Here is a 20,818-nt window from a genome sequence, read left to right as displayed (position 1 = left end):
TTCAGGGAACGTTTGAAGGTTTGGAGACTAGGGGAGAGTCTTATTGCGCGTGGTAGGGCATTTCACAGAGTGGGTGCAGCCCGAAGGAAGTCCTGCTATCGTGCATGGGAGCAAGTAATGAGTGTGGATGAGAGACATAGATCTTGTGAAGAGCGGAGAGGTCGGGTTGGGAGATATTTTGAGATGAGCGAAGAGATGTTCATTGGTGTTGTATGGTTAATGGCCTTATGTGTGAGTAAAAGTATTTTATATTGTATATGGTAGAATACAGCTAACCAATGGAGGGACTGACAGAGTGGCTCTGCAGACGATGAACGTCTGGCAAGGAAGATTAGCCTTGCAGCTGCATTCAAAATGGATTGTAGAGGTGAGAATCTCTTTTTGTTAAGACCAGTAAGAAGACTATTGCAATAATCAATGCAGGAGATAATGAGAGCATGGATTAGAGTTTTTGCAGTGTCTTGTGTAAGCTATGGTTGTATTTTGGATATGTTTTTTAGATGCATGTAACATGATTTTGAGACAGATTGAATGTTGGGAGCAAAGGACAGTTCTGAGTAAAGTATGACACCTAGGCAGCGAGCTTGTGGGGTAGGATTGATTGTTGAGTTCTCAACAGTGATAGAGATATCAGGTTGGTAACTACTACTGGCCGGTGGAAATATAAGTAGCTCTGTTTTGGAAATATTAAGTTTGAGGTGGCGAGATGACATCAAGGATGAAACAGCAGAAAGGTATTCAGTGACCCTGACCAATACAGATGGTGACAAATCTAGGGAGGATAGGTAGATTTGAGTATCATCTGCGTACAGATGATACTGAAATCCAAAAGAGCTGATTAGTTTCCCAAGAGATGAGGTATAGATTGAGAAAAGCAGAGGACCTAAGACTGAGCCTTGCGGTACTCCAACTGAAAGAGATAGCAAAGAGGAGGTGGATTCAGAGAAGCGAACACTGAAGGAGCAATTAGACAGGTAGGATAGGAACCAAGAGAGGACTGTGTCTTTAACAGTGCTTAAAGTGGTCGTAGAGAGGTGGTGGAACTCACCCCCCCCCCCCCCCCCTTGGCGCCCATGCAATAAAGGTATTGCACGCGCCGTCGGGCGTGGTCACATAATAGTAATAATGCCCACAGTAGTAGTACCCTCAATACACATAATGCCGACAGTAGTAGCACCCCGTAATACACAATGCCCACAGCAGTAGCGTGCCTTTTACAATGCCCACAGTAGTAGTGCTCCTTATGCAATGTCCACTGTACTGGTAGTGCCCACAGTGGTAGTGCCCCTTATATAGAGCCCATAGTAGTGGAGCCCATTATGCAATGCCCCCAGTAGTAGTGCCCGTTATGTCCCCAGGAGTGATGCCCCTTATGAAGTGCCCCCTTTAAAATGCCCTCATTAGTAGTGCCCTTAATGGTAATGTCCCTGTGTAGTATTGCTCCCAGTATTAATGTCACCTGTAGTAATGCCCCCAGTCGTTTAGCCTATGTAGTTTAGCCCCATGTAGTTTGCCCTAAGTAGTAATGCCCCCAGTAGTAATTCCCCCAGTAGTAATGCGCCCCTGTAGTTATGCCCCCAGTAGTAATGCGCCCCTGTAGTTTAGCCCCATGTAGTTTGCCCCCAGTAGTTTGTGCTAAGTAGTAATGCCCCCAGAAGTTTAGCCCCTGTAGTTATGCTCTCAGTAGTAATGCCCCTGTAGTTATACCCCCATTAGTATTGCGCCCCAGTAGTTATGCCCCCAGTAGTTATGCCCCTGTAGTTATGCCCCCAGTAGTAATGCACCCCTGTAGTTATGCCCCTAGTAATGTGCCCCTGTAGTTATGCCCTCAGTAGTAATGCGCCCCTGTAGGTTTGCCCCATGTAGTTTGCCCCCACTAGTAATGCCCCCAGTAGCTTGCCCCAAATAGTAATGCCCCCAGTAGTTTAGCCCCTGTAGTTATGTCCCCAGTAGTAATGCCCCCAGTAGTAATGCCCCTGTAGTTATATTCCCAGTAGTAATGCGCCCCTGTAGTTATGCCCCCACTAGTAATGTGCCCCTGTAGTTATGCCCTAAGTAGTAATGTGCCTCTGTAGTTATGCCCTCAGTAGTAATGCGCCCCTGTAGGTTTGCCCCATGTAGTTTGCCCCAAGTAGTAATGCCCCCAGTAGCTTGCCCTAAGTAGTAATGCCCCCATTAGTTTAGCCCCTGTAGTTATGCCCCCAGTAGTAATGCCCCCAGTAGTAATGCCCCTGTAGTAATGCCCCTGTAGTTATACCCCCAGTAATAATGCGCCCCTGTAGTTATGCCCCCACTAGTAATGTGCCTCTGTAGTTATGCCCTCAGTAGTAATGCGCCGCTGTAGGGTTGCCCCATGTAGTTTGCCCCCAGTAGTTTACCCCAAGTAGTAACGCCTGCAGTAGGTTTGCCCCATGTAGTAATGCCCCCAGTAGCTTGCCCTAAGTAGTAATGCTCCCATTAGTTTAGCCCCTGTAGTTATGCCCCAGTAGTAATGCCCCTGTAGTTATACCCCCAGTAATAATGCGCCCCTGTAGTTATGCCCCCACTAGTAATGTGCCTCTGTAGTTATGCCCTCAGTAGTAATGCGCCTCTGTAGGTTTGCCCCATGTAGTTTGCCCCAAGTAGTAATGCCCCCAGTAGCTTGCCCCCTTGTAGATAGCCCCTGTAGTTTAGCCTCTCTATAGTTATGCCCCCAGTAGTAGTCACACGTTTAAAAAAACACCATACTTACCAATCCCCGCTCCCGCTGTGATCCTCCTGGCATCCGCTTCATTCCGCTCCCCAGCACTATGAGAGAGACAACATGACGTCTCTCTTCATAGCGCGCACTGAGCCGGGAGCAGGAGCTCAGTAGTGAGCTCCTGCCGCCGGCTGTGCAGGGAGAGCCAGGCGCCGCTGATAACACAATCTCAGCGGGCGCCTAGCATCTCCCTGCGGCGCCGGCACACATCGGGTTAGGTTAGCCGGAAGAGGCGGAACTGCGTTCCGTCTCCAAGTGGAACTGACGGAACGCAGTTCCGCCCCGTTCCAGCTCACTTTAACCCCTGGTCTTTAAGACCTAGGGATTGTAGTGTTTGTATGAGAAGAAACTGGTCAACAGTGTCAAAAGCAGCAGAGAGATCTAGAAGAATAAGAAGTAATGGCCATTGGACTTTGCAGTGACTAGATCATTCACTACTTTAGTTAGTGCTGTCTCTGTGGAGTGCTGGGAATGAAAGCCTGACTGAAGTGGGTCAAATAAATGGTGTGTTTTAAGAAAGTGTGTGAGGCGAGTGTAGGCAAGTCTCTCAAGTAGCTTGGAGAGGCATGGCAGCTGAGAGATGGGACGGTAGTTTGAGAGAGTGTTAGGGTCAGAATTTGGGGGGTAATTCACAGTTGATTGCAGCAGCAAATTTGTTAGCAGTTGGGCAAAACCATGTGCACTGCAGATGTGGCAGATATAACATGTGCAGAGAGAGTTAGATTTGAGTGGGTTATTTTGTTTCTGTGCAGGGTAAAATAAGATTTTAAACCTACCGGTAAATATTTTTCTCCTAGTCCGTAGAGGATGCTGGGGACTCCGTAAGGACCACGGGGTATAGACGGCTCCGCAGGAGACATGGGCACTTTAAGACTTTAGAATGGGTGTGCAATGGCTCCTCCCTCTATGCCCCTCCTCCAGACCTCAGTTAGGACTGTGCCCAGAGGAGACTGACAGTACGAGCAAAGGATTTTTGTTAATCTAAGGGCGAGATACATTCCAGCCCACACCATACACACCGTACAACATGGTATATACTAAACCAGTTAACAGCATGAACAACAGCATCAGCCCGAGACTGATCTCAACTGTAACATAACCCTTATGTAAACAACAACTATATACAAGCCTTGCAGAATTTTTCCGCACTGGTACGGGCGCCCAGCATCCTCTACGGACTAGGAGAAAAAGATTTACCGGTAGGTTTAAAATCTTATTTTCTCTTACGTCCTAGAGGATGCTGGGGACTCCGTAAGGACCATGGGGTTCATACCAAAGCTCCAGACCGGGCGGGAGAGTACGGATGACTCTGCAGCACCGATTGAGCAAACATGAGGTCCTCATCAGCCAGTGTATCAAACTCGTAGAATCTTGCAAAAGTGTTTTAACCCGACCAAGTAGCAGCTCGGCAAAGCTGTAATGCCAAGACGGCTCGGGCAGTCGCCCAAGAAGAGCCCACCTTCCTAGTGGAATGGGCCTTTACCGAATTTTGGAACCGGCAATCCAGCCATAGAATGAGCCTGCGGAATCGTGTTACAGATCCAGCGAGCAATAGTCTGTTTAGATGCAGGAGCGCCAACCTTGTTGGCTGCATACAGGACAAACAGTGCTTCTGTTTTCCTAACCCTAGCCGTTCTGGCGATATAAATCTTTAAGGCCCTGACTACATCGAGGGACTTGGAATCCTCCAAGGCACCCGTAGCCACAGGCACCACAATAGGTTGGTTCATATGTGATAGAGTCAATTTTCTACCTTTTAACACAAGCTATTTACTAATACCTTCAAGCCGTAATGGCCGCTAAACCACGTGCACGTGCTACGCACTCCGTACGCTATTTGAGTACAAAGACCTCGCACGTGGCACGCAAGTTACGTACAAACGCTGCGCTGAGTGTACGGAATACACACAGCGAGCGTACACGCAGATAATAACCTTTTAAACCTTAAACACAGAGTATGATTATACTGTAAGTCTTAGTATTGAGATACTGTAATGATATACCACTGGTTAACCTGGATATTTAAGCAAGCTGTTTGAGTGATAGAGATACTCAGAAACCCTTTGTACTAGCTAGAGAAACACAGACACATTGCTGAGGTTCCAACACCTTTACTAACGAGATTTAGCTATGTAAAAAGGCAAAATACAGTTAACAGCTTATACACTACAGCACTAACATAAAACACCTAAACAGAATAACTGGACATAAATATACAATGGCGTCTTAATCCTAAACAATAACAGTGAGAGAGAGAGAGTATGGCAAATACAGACAGAGAATAAGTTGGTTACAGAGAACTTACACACGTGGGGAATGATCACTAGCGCAGTCCTGGAAACCAGCTCTCTAGTTAGTCAATGATGAAAACCTTTTGTGGAGAGAAGACTGAGCTGGCCCAGGCTGGCTGTTCTTATATACACAAAGTACAGTACACTACAAAGGGCCCTACAATCTTATTGTTCATTGGACACAGGAATCTGTCTTCGCATTATAACCAAAGGTCATAGGTTTGTTTGAACAGGTGGGCTGTGACTATTTCAAACTGTTCAGGTGGGAGGTATCCTCTGGATTCCCCCTGCATGTGTAATTAAACTGCAAATACTGTAAATGTCCATAAACTTCTTTTAAACATAACTATACGCTGGAGCGACCGATCTCTTCCTAACCAACACCGGAATGTTTCTAATAAAATAATCTTTGGTTAGGTACTAAACACCACCGCTCAGACCCTGTCTGACCCTTCGTATCATGCAAAGAGGAATTCCTTTGTCCCTGAACCAGTTACACTAATCATAATTACAGATATTATTAAAGGGAATATTACCTACAAAACCCGCTATGTGGGTTAAATATACTATAAACGAGTCACCCGCTACAAGCTCATAAACTCTACCGTAAATATGCATATACCGTGCGTACTCGCTGGAGCGAGCGTACGCAATTTGCGGACATGTGCACGTACAGCAGACTATATGCACGAGCAGCGGGCATGTGCATGGGGTTAAATATATGGCAATGTGAAGCATGATATTTTTCGACTTTGACAGTCCACCCTTTGGCAGTCATCAATAACTGCCACTTCCTAAACAATTCAAACAGAAAAATATATGTCATCATGTAAATACCTTTTTATGATTGGGTAAAAGGAGGAGAGGAGAAGGTGGGAAAGATATGACCTAGTGAGATAGTAAAGCATGTGAGTATGAATCCATGTCTGAGGGGTCATGTATCATCGTGTTGTACGTGTTCTAAATCAAGCTTCGAGGTATTGCGAAGTATACATTTGAATCCTTCTTATCCCGTATTAACGGTCTGTGGATGGGCTGTCAAACTCTACCGAGCTCTTTTCAGCTTTTGGTTGCAACAAATGGGGGAGCACATTTAGTTGATGATACATGAATGGGGAGAATATGTGGATGCTAATATGGGAGAATCACCTGTCGACTATGTGAGATACTACCTGGAGGTTGTAGAGATGAAGATAAGAAACAATCGTTATAAATGCAGTCGTAAACTATGTGAGTTTTAATAGACAGTCGCCGATTGAGGTCTTGTCTGATGTCTTGTCTGGATCGTCGTATCTTTACTGTAGCTTTACGGATAATAGCAATCGAAAGCTTCTTCAAGTGTCCATAAAATTATAGTCTCTAAAGTATTGGGCTTTCGTAGAAAGTTAAAGTCACTAGGGATATTGGGGGTCTGTGACATAGTTCATCAATGGTCTGCATAAAAGAGGTTGTCAAATTCTTCTTCCAAGCGGATGTCTTTGTACCTTGGAGGAAAACAAAGGAGAAACGGGTGAAAGAAACGGACCGTTGAATCACATTTTCATCACAACATTGTCTCTATCGTTGGGTCATAAATCAAATTAGTTGTTGTTATTACAGTGTCCTCGCTCCTCAGACTCATCATTCTGGTACTACCTTTACACTTCGTTAAAGTCCGAACGCATCTAAATATCAGACCAACCAATATGATGACTCCCAGAATACACAAGAGAAATTTCCCTACATCCATTATAATGCCTTGGGCCCATTCTCCTAAACCAGAGAACCAATTTCGTGGGTTCAACCATGATACCCAACTGGTCAGCTCATTACTCACAGCAGCGAGAGTGAGATTATGTCTCCTTCGGAACTCCCACTTTAATTGCAAAATGTCATCCATCTTTTGGTCTATGACCTCGGCCGTGTCCTCAGTGCTGTTTGTAATATACGTGCAGCACTTTATTCCATACTGAGTTGCTAGGGTAACACAATACCTGCCTGTCACTGCTGTGAGATAATTGAGAATCATCCTATGCTGAACCAGCTCTGTTTTGTAGGCTTGTAACTCTCTCCCAGTGTACCTGAACGTGTTGTCATACATTTCGGTGATATTGTCTAACAAGTTTGCTAGCGCAGATATATACCTATAATTTATCACTCCTTTGGCTGTACGAGTGATATCTAACGCGAGTAGGAATTGAATTCCGGTGGATTCATGGATCAGATCAGAGGCCGGATGCTCTGTCCTCTCTATCAGGTGCCGTTTAACGACGTGCTCGTAGTGATTGTGAATATAAGGAGCTTGGGCACCGCGGTGAATGTCTTTCATTTTGATATGGGATACAGTCATTACTTCAGGCAGTACTTTTCCAATGTAACACAATCCCTCTGAGTTTGGGGCAAGCCACTTATACGCCTTTCTCCCGCATATGAAATATGCATCATCGGGGAGAACATATGGGACGGAGTATGACATAACCATGTTACAAACTTTCCAGTGAAATCTCCTAACCCTAATTCTCCCATCTGTCTAGTACACGTATCTGGTTGTACGATATGTGCACAGTATCCTGGTGATACTTCTCCAACTCGCATGGTCCTACTTCCTAGAGTGTACCTATACCGGAAATATCTTCCACTGTTGGCTATCTGGCGTATAAGTTCTGTGTCTATGGGCATTCTGTCGGCTCTGTGTGAAAAGGTCATGGTTTGATTACTCCATGACACTTCCCAATTTCCCGGCTTTCGGGGATTGGAAATGTTAAAGCATACTAAGGACTTATCCACATGATATTGGTGGAGCTTCAAACTAGGAGGACTAGAGATATTAAATCTCTTGTCCACCGGCCTCCCACCACTTAGCTCAAGTACCTCTCCTATATTTAAAGGGAATGGTACTAGTCCTGATTTGCTATGACCTTGAGGTACTTGAGAGCATACCCAACAGTCTGTCTGGTTTAACACTTTACCCACTAAGGAGTGATAGTCACTCAATGGATGCCGGTCCATGTGGATATTAAAACTGGACTGACATTTCTTGATGCACCCATCCTCAACTATATTGTCACAATGCCTACAGATGCAGTTCTCTTCAGCTAACAATCCTTCACAATTCCTTCTATTGTCAATGCTACCAGATCGTTTTCTGATACTCGCCTTTACTCTGTGATTATGTTGCTCTTGGAAATTTACGCCTCCATCCTGGTCATCAGAACCCATTCCAGATCCTTTCTCGACCTCCATGGTACTCTCACCGAAACAGACTGCTCTGGTCAACATCATGGTCAACAGGAAAATCCGGATCACAGTCTCTTGGGGCAAGTCCATCTTACAGGAGGAGAAGGAGAAATTTGTAATGGGGGTACAAAAAATAATTTGAGGGGAAAGAAAAATGTTACGATGCTTTTGTCCTCTAGTCTTGTTGTTCTTCTTGCTCTGTTGTCAGCTTAAAGGTGCTGTCTCTCAGTCTTCCAAACGAACATTCTGGTGATACAATATTCCTTCCAAATCAGCGATCTTTCTGTAAGGAGCAAAAATCTTGCATTACCATTTGTCTAACTGATGTGTGACATACCATCTGTAAACATGAGAGAGAAGAGAAAAAAAAACAAACGAGAGAGAGAACAATTCATATATATGTTACATAAAACAACAAACACAAAAAAAAAACATTGTCAGATCTTCCGTTCACCATCAGGCTGTCACACCAACACATCCATTGGTATCTTTGCGCAGTCTCCCCCACCAGTATTTCCACACTCCACCCTTTTGTGCCTGGCCAGGACACACCGATGTCGGTAGGTCACACTGGGGTTAGGTAGACTTCTGCAAAGACCAAGTAGCTATGTGATGTTTGAGTTCTGCCGATGAACGTCAGAGATGGGGAAAAAGAAACATTTACAGATAAATTACAAAGTTTACCCGGCCGTTCCTGTGTCTACAAGGAACTGACCTCCCAATATCATTAACTGTAACCTCAGGTTTACTACCAGGCCTAATGATCAACTTTCCTGACTGCATATTACAGGTGCGCCCAAACTTCTTCCTAGGTGATTCCTGATTACAATTTCGTGTATCATGACTTTGCTCATGTTTTTGTCTAGGGGGTTGATATACCTTCTGTGGATCTTTAAACCTACAACTTCGTGCAAAATGACCTTCCTTCTGGCAATTATAACATCTTATCACCTTTGACTTACCCACAGGGATCTGAGGCTTCTTACCTCCCTGTGCTTCCCTGTTTCTTTGGATATCATGGTCATGTCGTTGTCTAGGGGGCTGATATGACTTTTGTATATTTCTTGATCTACAATCTCTTGCAAAATGTCCCTCTTTGTGACAATGATAACAAACTATTGTGATATATAACACCTTACGTACCTGTGGACACGACCTCACCTGACCCTCCGTTAGGGGGTTTGACTACTGCCTTTACCGATTTGGTCGCGTCCACCTGGATGTCTTGTATGATGGCTGCTGGAAAAGGTGCCGACCTCGTGCTGGGCTCACTTTCTTGCATGTAATCCTGAGGGAAGTTTAACATGGGGTGCAACTTGCACGGGTTAACAGTTGTACATTTAACAGTTTTACTTTTATAATTATTACATTTGTTACAATTATTCTTATCATCAATAATACAGTTGCTAAGTGCACAATTATCATATACCAGTGTGCCATTCTCTGTAACCACTTTCTCTCTTGTTGCCATATTTTTCTTACCAAAGTGAGAGTCAGCTGTGTAAGCTAATCCTCCTTGTATTTCACTTTCCCGTTGCCATAACTGTAAACAATCATAATGTCGGATCCGCCTCTTCGCGGACTTAATTAGGCATATCCTTCTCCTTAGATTTTGTAACACCTTGGGACTAAAACTGCCTACCCGTGGGAACTTTTCCCCGTCATGTACAGTCATTCTTTCCCATTCATTGAAAACCTTTGTGTGTGATTCATCTTGGACCTCTTGGTTTGTATCACACGTTATATACCTTGCCGACCTTATGGGCCGGTTTACTAAATCAACCTGAACCAAGGTTGATCGCCCCCTACCTGAACAACTGGCCCCCATCGTTGCTTTCACTACCTCTGACCTTCAAAATCAGGGTCTTCAGCGAACCCTTACGAAAACCAAGATGTCCGGGGTAGGCCGACGGTGAAAGTTTACCGAGTACCTTCACACACTCGCCCACGTCGACCAATACGCCCACACACTGCCTTAGCGCTGGCGTACTCAACCTAGGGCCCCTGCGACCTGAACCTCTATTTATTGGAACGTGTGGGTGTGATCCGAAGAGCACTTACCCTTCCCAGTAACTATCAGTTGCTGAAGAGTTCCGGAGTGACCAGCAAACCTCCCTTAAAATAAAAAATTACACAAATCACGTTAGAATGTACAAATAGCGTTTATGACCCCTCTAGCGTACGCAAATGGTACTGGGTCAAGTTACAAACTAATGCACACAATTACATGCGGTACAATCGTACTGCACATAAGCAACTAATCTTATGTGCGGAACAACCAACGGAATCGAAAATTACGGCTGCGAATTCCTTCAGCCAGAGCTTGATGGCCTATATGGGTATTGCACCAACCCTCCTGGGGTTGTGCTTCTTGACTTTATCTATAGCGGACTTCCTAGTCCGCTGTACCTAGACCTCCTGGTCTGTCTCTGGACCTCCTGGTCCGTGACCTCCTGGTCTGCTATACTCTAATGCTCTTATTTCAATATTTAACAAGGGATGCCTCCCAAGCCACCGCGCTGTCACTTTCACGGATGTACCTCTACGAGAACTCGATTTCTAGGTTCCAACCAAAATGAGAAACTTATATATATATGCACACACTCTTTCACCTCATATACTCTTTACTTTCGTTTCTGTACAGAAATCCCTTTCATTCAGTATCGCAGTCTAGTCCCAGAGGAGTTGCAACTAGAGAAGGATCTTTTACGCTAAAATTTAGGACACTGAGATTAACTTGCGCTATTATCGCGTTGCTTCCGTATCGCCTACTAAAACAATACTATCGTGTGATTTGTATTACGTGGGCGTACCCATACGCTTCGTTGCGTAATACACGCTACGTGTGTCGACCCTTGCGTCGCGTACGCTTGTCCCGCCCTTTGTTAGGGACACGTGTACACAGGCCAGACACGTCCACAGTAACACAAGTAACACGTTTCTATCAATGCAAATGATATTTAACTGTAATCATTTACCGAGCACCACACAGCCCTCCCTTGTATCTTAGGCAAAGCCGTGTGCGTGTTTTACAAATTACTCCCTTACGTATTAATTTTACTTTTAACTACCAATAGCAACAAATCTTTCTCAGCACGTTATCAATGATAAATGGCAAACACGAAAGTGAGATATGTGAAAATACACAGATGAAAATGCAATTCTAAATTAATCTAATAACATACATTAATGTAAACACACACATATAATATTACATATATGTACTAATCACTATTACATCTATGAGACCTTATTCAGTGCTTCTAATTTGCATATGAATGTGCTTTTAACTATCTGTGAAGGCGATTTCTTTCACTGCTGGGAGAAAAAAAAAAAAAAAACAGTTGAGAAGTATCACCAGTTACACAGGTTAATTTGCATCTCAATGGCCCATCTCACAAGTAGCAGAGTTAAACAGCCTCTTGAAGGGAGACAGAGAAAAAAAAGAAAAAAAAGAAAACCAACACCTTTGTTTTATTTGTGTATTTCCTAAATCAAATATTCATTTTACTATTAACTTACATTAAACTCTATCTAAACTATTTATAATTAATTATGATATGGATTAAATAAATGCATTGGAAACTCATAAATGGTGATTTCTTTTTGACAATGGATGGCTGATTATTCCTGAGTCAACTGAAAATCATCCATTCAGAGAAATTTTTTTTGAACTTCCCAAAATGGCCGCTGCTCCTCCCCCTTCCACATCCATGAGGGTTACACAAAATGGAGGACAGACCATGCGGCTTCTATTGTCACAAAAAAATCACCATCCAAGCCCCTGAATTTTTTTTTTTAAGCCTGGGTTAAAAATAAAACTATAAAGCTATGCAGAGCGATTAAAATACTTTTAAACCTATTTAAACAGACAAGCAATGCAATCTGCGTGTGCAGTTGGCACCAAATAGAAATTAAACCCAGATTTAAAAAGACAATAGCTTAATGTTCTTACCTTCTTCGGATTTCACCAGCATCCCTACAAACCAAGAGAATCAGACGCAGACGCACATCCGATCAGCACTACAAGATACCACCTTTCCGCCCTTTGGTGATCGATAAAGTCTGCGCGTTTTCGCCTGACTGCGGATATGAGGTGGACCGGACTTGCCCCCAATTGATAGAGTAAATTTTTACCTTTTAACACAAGCTATTTGCTAATACCTTCAAGCCGTAATGGCCGCTAAACCACGTGCACATGCTACGCACTCCGTACGCTATTTGCGTACAAAGACCTCGCACGTGGCACGCAAGTTACGTACAAACGCTGCGCTGAGTGTACGGAATACACACAGCGAGCGTACACACAGATAATAACCTTTTAAACCTTAAACACAGAGTATGATTATACTGTAAGTCTTAGTATTGAGATACTGTAATGATATACCACTGGTTAACCTGGATATTTAAGCAAGCTGTTTGAGTGATTGAGATACTCAGAAACACTTTGTACTAGCTAGAGAAACACAGACACCTTGCTGAGGTTCCAACACCTTTACTAACGAGATTTAGCTATGTAAAAAGGGAAAATACAGTTAACAGCTTATACACTACAGCACTAACATAAAACACCTAAACAGAACAACTGGACATAAATATACAATGGCGTCTTAATCCTAAACAATAACAGTGAGAGAGAGAGAGTATGGCAAATACAGACAGAGAATAAGTTGGTTACAGAGAACTTACACACGTGGGGAATGATCGCTAGCGCAGTCCTGGAAACCAGCTCTCTAGTTAGTCAATGATGAAAACCTTTTGTGGAGAGAAGACTGAGCTGGCCCAGGCTGGCTGTTCTTATATACACAAAGTACAGTACACTACAAAGGGCCCTACAATCTTATTGTTCATTGGACACAGGAATCTGTCTTCGCATTATAACCAAAGGTCATAGGTTTGTTTGAACAGGTGGGCTGTGACTATTTCAAACTGCTCAGGTGGGAGGTATCCTCTGGATTCCCCCTGCATGTGTAATTAAACTGCAAATACTGTAAATGTCCATAAACTTCTTTTAAACATAACTATACGCTGGAGCGACCGATCTCTTCCTAACCAACACTGGAATGTTTCTAATTAAATACTCTTCGGTTAGGTACTAAACACCACCGCTCAGACCCTGTCTGACCATTCGTATCATGCAAAGAGGAATTCCTTTGTCCCTGAACCAGTTACACTAATCATACTTACAGATATTATTACAGGGAATATTACCTACAAAACCCGCTATGTGGGTTAAATATACTATAAACGAGTCGCCCGCTACAAGCTCATAAACTCTACCGTAAATACGCATATACCGTGCGTACTCACTGGAGCGAGCGTACGCAATTTGCGGACATGTGCACGTTCAGCAGACTATATGCACGAGCAGCGGGCATGTGCATGGGGTTAAATATATGGCAATGTGAAGCATGATATTTTTTGACTTTGACATATGAAATGACAAAACCACCTTAGGCAGAAAAGGAGGACGAGTCCTCAAGTCTGCTCCATCCGCATGGATAATCAGATAGGGGCTCTTGTAAGACAAAGCCGCCAATTCGGACACCCGCCTTGCAGATGCCAAGGCCAATACCATGACCACTTTCCAAGTGAGAAACTTCAATTTAACTGTTTGAAGAGGTTCAAATCAGTGTGATTTAAGGAACTGTAACACCACGTTAAGGTCCCACGGTGCCACTGGAGGCACAAAAGGAGGTTGGATGAGCCACACTCCCTTTACAAAAGTCTGGACTTCTGGAAGACAAGCCAATTCCTTCTGAAAGAATATAGATAAACCCAAAATCTGCACCTTAATGGAGCCTAACTTCAGGCCCATATCCACACCTGACTGCAGAAAATGGAGAAAACTACCCAGTTGAGAATCATCCTTACGGCATTCTTGGCTTCACACCAAGACACATATTTTCTCCCGATACGGTGATAGTGTTTCGCCGTTACCTCCTTCCTAGCTGTAATAAGAGTAGGGACGACTTCATCTGGAATACCTTTCCTAGCTAGGATTTGGTGTTCAACCGCCATGCCGTCCAACGTAACCACAGTAAGTCTTGGTACACACAGGGCCCCTGTAGTAACAGGTCCTCCCTGAGAGGAAGAGGCCACGGATCTTCTGTGATCATTTCCTGAAGATCTGAAATCCAGGCCCTTCGAGGCCAATCTGGAACAATGAGTATTGTCTGCACTCTTGTTCGTCTTATGATTCTCAATATCCTTGAGATGCGAGGAAGTGGAGGGAACACAGAGACTGACTGAAACACCCACGGTGTTACCAGGGCATCCACTGCCACTGCCTGAGGGTCCCTTGACCTGGAACAATACGTCCGAAGCTTCCTGTTGAGGCGTGACGCCATCATGTCTATTTGAGGAAGTCCCTAACGACTTTTTACCTCTGCAAAGACTTCTTGATGAAGTCCTCACTCTCCTGGATGGAGATCGTGTCTGCTGAGGAAGTCTGCTTCCCAGTTGTCCACTCCCGGAATGAAGACCACTGACAGAGCACTTACATGATTTTCCGCCCAGCGAAGAATCCTGGTGGCTTCTGCCATTGCTGTTCTGCTTCTTTTTGTTCCGTCCTGGCGGTTTACATGCGCCCCGGCTGTGACGTTGTCTGACTGTAACAGAACAGGTAGGTTGCGAAGAAGATTCTCCGCCTGTCGGAGGCCGTTGTATATGGCCCTTAATTCCAGCATATTGATGTGTAGACCAGCCTCCTGGTTTGACCATATTCCCTGAAAATTGTTTCCCTGTGTGACTGCTCCCCATCCTCGGAGGCTCGCGTCCGTGGTCACAAGAACCCAATCTTGAATGCCGAACCTGCGACCCTCTAGAAGGGGAGTACTCTGGAGCCACCACAGGAGAGAGAGAGAGAGAGAGAGAGAGAGAGAGAGAGAGAGAGAGAGAGACTGGCCCTGGGGGACAGGGTATCTTCCGATTTATCTGCATATGGGACCCTGACCACTTGTCCAGAAGGTCCCACTGAAAAGTGCTTGCATGGAACCTGCTGAATGGAATGGCCTCGTAGGCCGCCACCATCTTTCCCAATACTCGAGTGCATTGATGTATTGACACTCTTTTTTGGCTTTAACAGGTCTTTGATCATGTTCTGGAGTTCCTGGCTTTTTCTACCGGGAGAAAAACCCCTTTGTTTTCCTGTATCCAGAATCATGCCCAAAGAAGACAGCCGAGTCGTCGGAACCAACTGCAACTTAAGTAGATTTAGAATCCAGCTGTGCTGTTGTAGTACCCTCAGGGAGAGAGACACGGTTTTTAATAAATGTTACCTTGAAACTCGCATTTATCAGGAGATCGTCCAAGTATGTGATACTTGTGATCCCTTGCTTGCGCAGGAGCACCATCATTTCCGCCAATACCTTGGTGAAAATTCTCGGGTCCGTGGAAAGCCCAAACGGCAACGTCTGAAACTGGTAATGACAATCCTGTACAGCGAATCTTAGGTACGCCCGATGAGGAGGATATATGGGGACATGAAGGTATGCATCCTTTATGTCTAGTGACACCATAAAATCCCCCCCCTTTCCAGGCTGGATATCCTTGCCTTGAGAGATTCCATCTTGAATTTGAACCTCTTTAAATATAGGTTTAGGGATTTTAGATTCAGAATTGGTCTGACCGAGCCATCCGGCTTTGGGACCACAAATAGGGTTGAATAAAACCCTTTTCCCTGTTGCACTAGGGGAACCATGATAATCACTTGCTGTTGACACAGCTTTAGTATGTCAGCCAAAACTATTTTCCTCTCCGGGGAAGTAGCTGGCAAGGCCGATCTGAAAATCGGCGTGGAAGCACCTCTTTGATGGATTTGGTAGAGGCCGGGGAGGATATTTTTCCTGTGAACTAGCCGTACCCGGTTTTCTTTTCCCTCTACCTCTACCTCTAGCGAGGAAAGAAAGCCACGGCCCCTTCTGAACTTACGCGACCGAAAGGACTGCATCTGTTATTAGGGTGATTCCTTTTGCTGTGGGGGAACGTAAGGCAAAAAAGACGACTTACCCGCGGTAGCTGTGAAAACCAGGTCCGCGAGGCTCTCCCCAAATAAAACTTCACCTGTGCGAGGTAAAGCCTCCATATGACACTTTGAGCCAGCATCACCTGTCCATTGACGGGTCTGCAGGGACCTACTAGCAGAACCTGCCATGGCATTAGCTCTTGAACCCAAAAGCCCAATATCTCTCGCAACCTTTCTCATATATAGTGCTGCGTCCTTGATGTGACCTAAGGTCAACACCATACTATCTTTATCTAGGGTGTCAATGTCATAAGACAAGTTATCAGCCCAAGCTGTAATTGCGCTACCTACCCATGCCGACGCTACTGCAGGTCTAAATAGGGCTCCCGTAGTCGCATAAATTGATTTTAAGGTAGATTCCTGCCTACGATCCGCAGGATCCTATAGGGCCGCCGTATCAGGGGACGGTAATGCTACCTTTTTGGACCAGCGCGTTAAGGCCATGTCCAGCGTGGGCGAGGATTCCCACCGTAACCTGTCCTTTGAGGGGAAAGGATATGCCATAATAATTCCCTTGGGAACCTGCAGTCTAATGTCAGGAGTCTCCCAAGCTTTTTTTGCTTTTTTTTTTATAAATAAAACGGTCAGCTCATGAGATGAGTTAGGTTACTATTCTTAAACATGCAGACCCTCGTGTCAGGGACAGAGGAATCCTCTGTGATATGCAAAACATCTTTTATTGAATAATCATATATTGAATACTTTCGCAACTCATGGGTGTAACCTCGCATCTTCCTGGTCGACACTGGAGTCGGAATCCGTGTCGATATCAGTGTCTGCTAACTGGGTAAAGGGACGTTATATGGGACCCTGAAGGGTCCTGGGACACAGTAAAAACCATGGGTTAATTTCCTGCTTGTCTTTGGACTCTGCTTTGTCCAATCTGTAATAAAGCCACATTAGCATTCAAAACATTCCACATGTCCACCCAATCAGGTGTCGGCTGTGCCGACGGAGACACCACCATCCTCTGCTCTGCATCCTCCCTAGATGAGCCTTCCGCCTCAGACATGTCGACACACATGTACTGACACCCCCACACACCCTGGGATGAATAAATATGGGGACTGACCCACAATAAGGCCCTTTGGAGAGACAGAGAGAGAGTATGCCAGCACACACCCAGCGTCACAACATACTGAAACCAAGGTCTTAGCCTAAATAGCGCTTTATATATATAAATATATGTACAATCTGCACCAAATAATGTGCCCCCCCCCTCGTTTTTGCCCCCTGTTATTGTTCAGCAGGGGAGAGTCCGGGAGCACTTCTCTGCAGTACGCTGTGGAGAAAATGGCGCTGGTTAGTGCTGGAGGATCAAGCCCCGCCCCCTCGACGGCGGGCTTCGGTCCCGCTCAATTTCTTTATACTGGCAGGGATTTTATACTATACTGCTTCCGCAGTATCTGAGACCTGTGCCAGTCCTGTTTTTGAGGTAATAATTGCTGCCCAGGGTGCCCCCCCTGCGCCCTGCACCCGTACAGTGCCTTCTGTGTGTGTGTGTTGGGAGCAATGGTGTGCAGCGTTACCGTCGCGCGTGTACCTCATTGAAGATCTGAAGTCTTCTGCCGCCTTTGAAGTCTTCTTTCTTCTCATACTCACCCGGCTTCTATCTTCCGGCTCTGTGAGGAGGACGGCGGCGCGGCTCCGGGACGAACGGCGAAGATGAGACCTGCGTTCCGATCGTCTGGAGCTAATGGTGTCCAGTAGCCTAAGAAGCAGAGCCTATAATTTAAGTAGGTCTGCTTCTCTCCCCTCAGTCCTACGATGCAGGGAGCCTGTTGCCAGCAGTGCTCCCTTAAAATAAAAAACCTAACAAAAGTCTTTTCAGAGAAACTCAGTAGAGCTCCCCTGCAGTGCATCCAGTCTCCACTGGGCACAGGATCTAACTGAGGTCTGGAGGAGGGGCATAGAGGGAGGAGCCAGTGCACACCCATTCTAAAGTCTTAAAGTGCCCATGTCTCCTGCGGAGCCGTCTATACCCCATGGTCCTTACAGAGTCCCCAGCATCCTCTAGGACGTAAGAGAAATACTGTCTGCCTTATTTTTACACTGCAATTCAGATTTCAGTTAGAACACACCCCACCCAAATCTAACTCTCTCTGCACGTTACATCTGCCCCCCTGCACTGCACATGGTTTTGCCCAACTGCTAACAAATTTGCTGCTGCGATCAACTCAGAATTACCCTCTTTGTTTTTTTCAGAATGGGAGTAATTTTGTCTCATACTGTTTGGAGTAATGTGATTAAGCCATGTGAATTTACTAAGAGAACGTAAAATAGTGCTAGACATGTCCTTGGGTGGTGCTAGATACGCCTATCCGGCGGTGCATCCCCTAATATAATTAGCTGCGCACGCCTATGGTGAGGCTCACAGATATTTTGGGAGCGTGCTCAAGTATGTACAAATATTAACTGAATATACAGACATTAGATTCAGAACAAATGGTGAGCTTTGAAGAATAGGGGCGAGCTATGGAATAAATGCACTATCTATCTATCTATCTATCTATCTATCTATCTATCTATCTATCTATCTATCTATCTATCTATCTATCTATCTATCTATCTATCAATGAATAATGACATATCTCCCAACATGAAACAGAAAATGTGCCCACACAGAATAGTCCATTCTGTGGGGGTAATTCCAAGTTGATTGCAGCAGGAATTTTTTAAGCAATTGGGCAAAACCATGTGCACTGCAGGGGGGGGGCAGATATAACATTTGCAGAGAGAGTTAGATTTGGGTGGATTATTCTGTTTCTGTGCAGGGTAAATACTGGCTGCTTTATTTTTACACTGCAATTTAGATTGCAGATTGAACTCACCACACCCAAATCTAACTCTCTCTGCAAATGTTATATCTGCCCCCCCTGCAGTGCACATGGTTTTGCCCAACTGCTAAAAAATTTCCTGCTGCGATCAACTTGGAATTACCCCCTGTGTTGTGCAGTTTCCCAACGCTAAATGTGTGCTGAGACAGCCATCTTGGTGTGGGAACATGATTTTGGCCAAATCATAAGGACTTGGCTAGCGTAATCAAATCGCCATCTTGGTGGTGGAGCTAGGCACAGTGATGCCCGGAAGGGATGTGAGTGTGCTTCCTCTCTAGAGGCAGCAGGAGCGAGCAGACCGCTATATAGAGAAAGGTAACGGGATGATCTAAGGCTGAAGACGGACCGGAGAGACCCGAGAATGTCCGCGAGTGCGGTCTACGTGCTGGACCTGAAGGGAAAGGTAAGCCGCGCTCACCCGCAATCACCGACCGTCAGTTGCGGGGCCCGGGGTGGAGGGGGGAGCTGTCAGATGCTGTCCTGAGCCGCTTAGTGACACCCCCGGCCGATGCTGGCTGCTGTAGGATGCCCTGTAACCATCATGCCAGATCACAGCTGTTGCACAGGCCGGGAGTGTGTGCAGCACTTTGTCCAGTTAAGGATAAGCCATCATCATGTGCAAACTGTCGGCCGGTGCAGCGGATCCTAATGTGCGCATAGCAGGCTACAGTACATACAGCGCGGCAGCTGTGTACAGATGTAGGTAATAGTGCATTACGTTGCTGTCATTAGCAAGAGCCAATATTAAAGTATAAGATCTATGTTATCACAGTGGTCTCAAACGCGGTCCTCACTGCTCACGTTTTCCAGGTCACCCAGCAGGTGCACAAGTGTGCTCATTACTCACTGATACATTGTACTAGATCCACAGGTGGAGCTCATTATTTCAGTTTTGATTCAGTGAGGAGACCTGGAAAACATGCACTGTGTGGGGTCCTGAGGATGAGTTTGAGAACCTGTGTGTCCTCACAATGGTATTTTATATTACTGCAGTGCAACTACCCTAAAAGCGTGAAGCCTCCTCATCACAGTGCCAGATTTCCCAGCTTGCTAGCTGTAGTATAGCCTGTGCCAATTGCTGCCAGTAGCTTGGTCAAGTGCTTAGATAACAAAGAAAATAAACAAATATTGTCTGTAAGTGGTTATAAAAAGAACTGAGATTGCACTGACATGTTTGTATGACTTATTTGAATGAATTTGCAAATAGAAATGATCTCTAAGTCAAACCCTGCCACCACTATTGTCACTTCTCAGAAGGATTTGTCACCTGTGTGTATTCAGGAGGTTTGTATGTTTTTGGTCAGTGTACAATGTACATTATAATGCAATGCCACATTGAGTGCATAAAGGAAGCTTTATCCAGAAACTGAGAAAACAGCATAAAAAAAAAAAAAAGCATACATTTCTTAAATTCACGTAAATGTCCCCCATTTGCAAGCACATCCATCATTATTAGTATTGGCAAGTTCATCTACCCTATGCTGATAACAAGAGAGCTGACTGAAATAGGTGTCCCACAGCATAAACACATTAGAATAGGATGGGCACTCTCAAGAGAAACTTCTCTTCCATGTGTCAGCTTAGTTGACATCTACAATGATTTAGTTCAAATATTATTTATTACTAGTTATTTCTCTGGCTGGGTCCACAGGATTATCCACAGGATAACATTGGGATATTGTCGAGCGACAGCGAAAATGGCACCAAC

General features: G+C 44.9%; 1 protein-coding gene across 2 annotated transcripts in view; it reads left to right on the top strand.

Moving 5' to 3' along the window:
- Positions 1-19,321: 19,321 nt before the first annotated feature.
- AP1M1 (adaptor related protein complex 1 subunit mu 1) overlaps positions 19,322-20,818 on the top strand; it is a 328,968-nt gene continuing 327,471 nt past the window's right edge. Inside the window, exon 1 of one of the 2 annotated variants that reach the window (XM_063914754.1) lies at positions 19,322-19,513. In XM_063914754.1, coding sequence (XP_063770824.1) covers positions 19,472-19,513 — 42 coding nt within the window. In that variant the 5' untranslated portion in view covers positions 19,322-19,471. Of the gene's footprint in view, positions 19,514-19,600; positions 19,810-20,818 lie in introns of those variants that run through there. The other variant, XM_063914755.1, reaches the window with a different exon arrangement.

Source organism: Pseudophryne corroboree, chromosome 1 (genome assembly GCF_028390025.1).
Source record: "Pseudophryne corroboree isolate aPseCor3 chromosome 1, aPseCor3.hap2, whole genome shotgun sequence".
Classification (NCBI taxonomy): Eukaryota; Metazoa; Chordata; class Amphibia; order Anura; family Myobatrachidae; genus Pseudophryne; species Pseudophryne corroboree.
The sequence above is the reverse complement of the archived record's forward strand: the minus strand, read 5'-3'. Positions and strand labels throughout refer to the sequence as shown.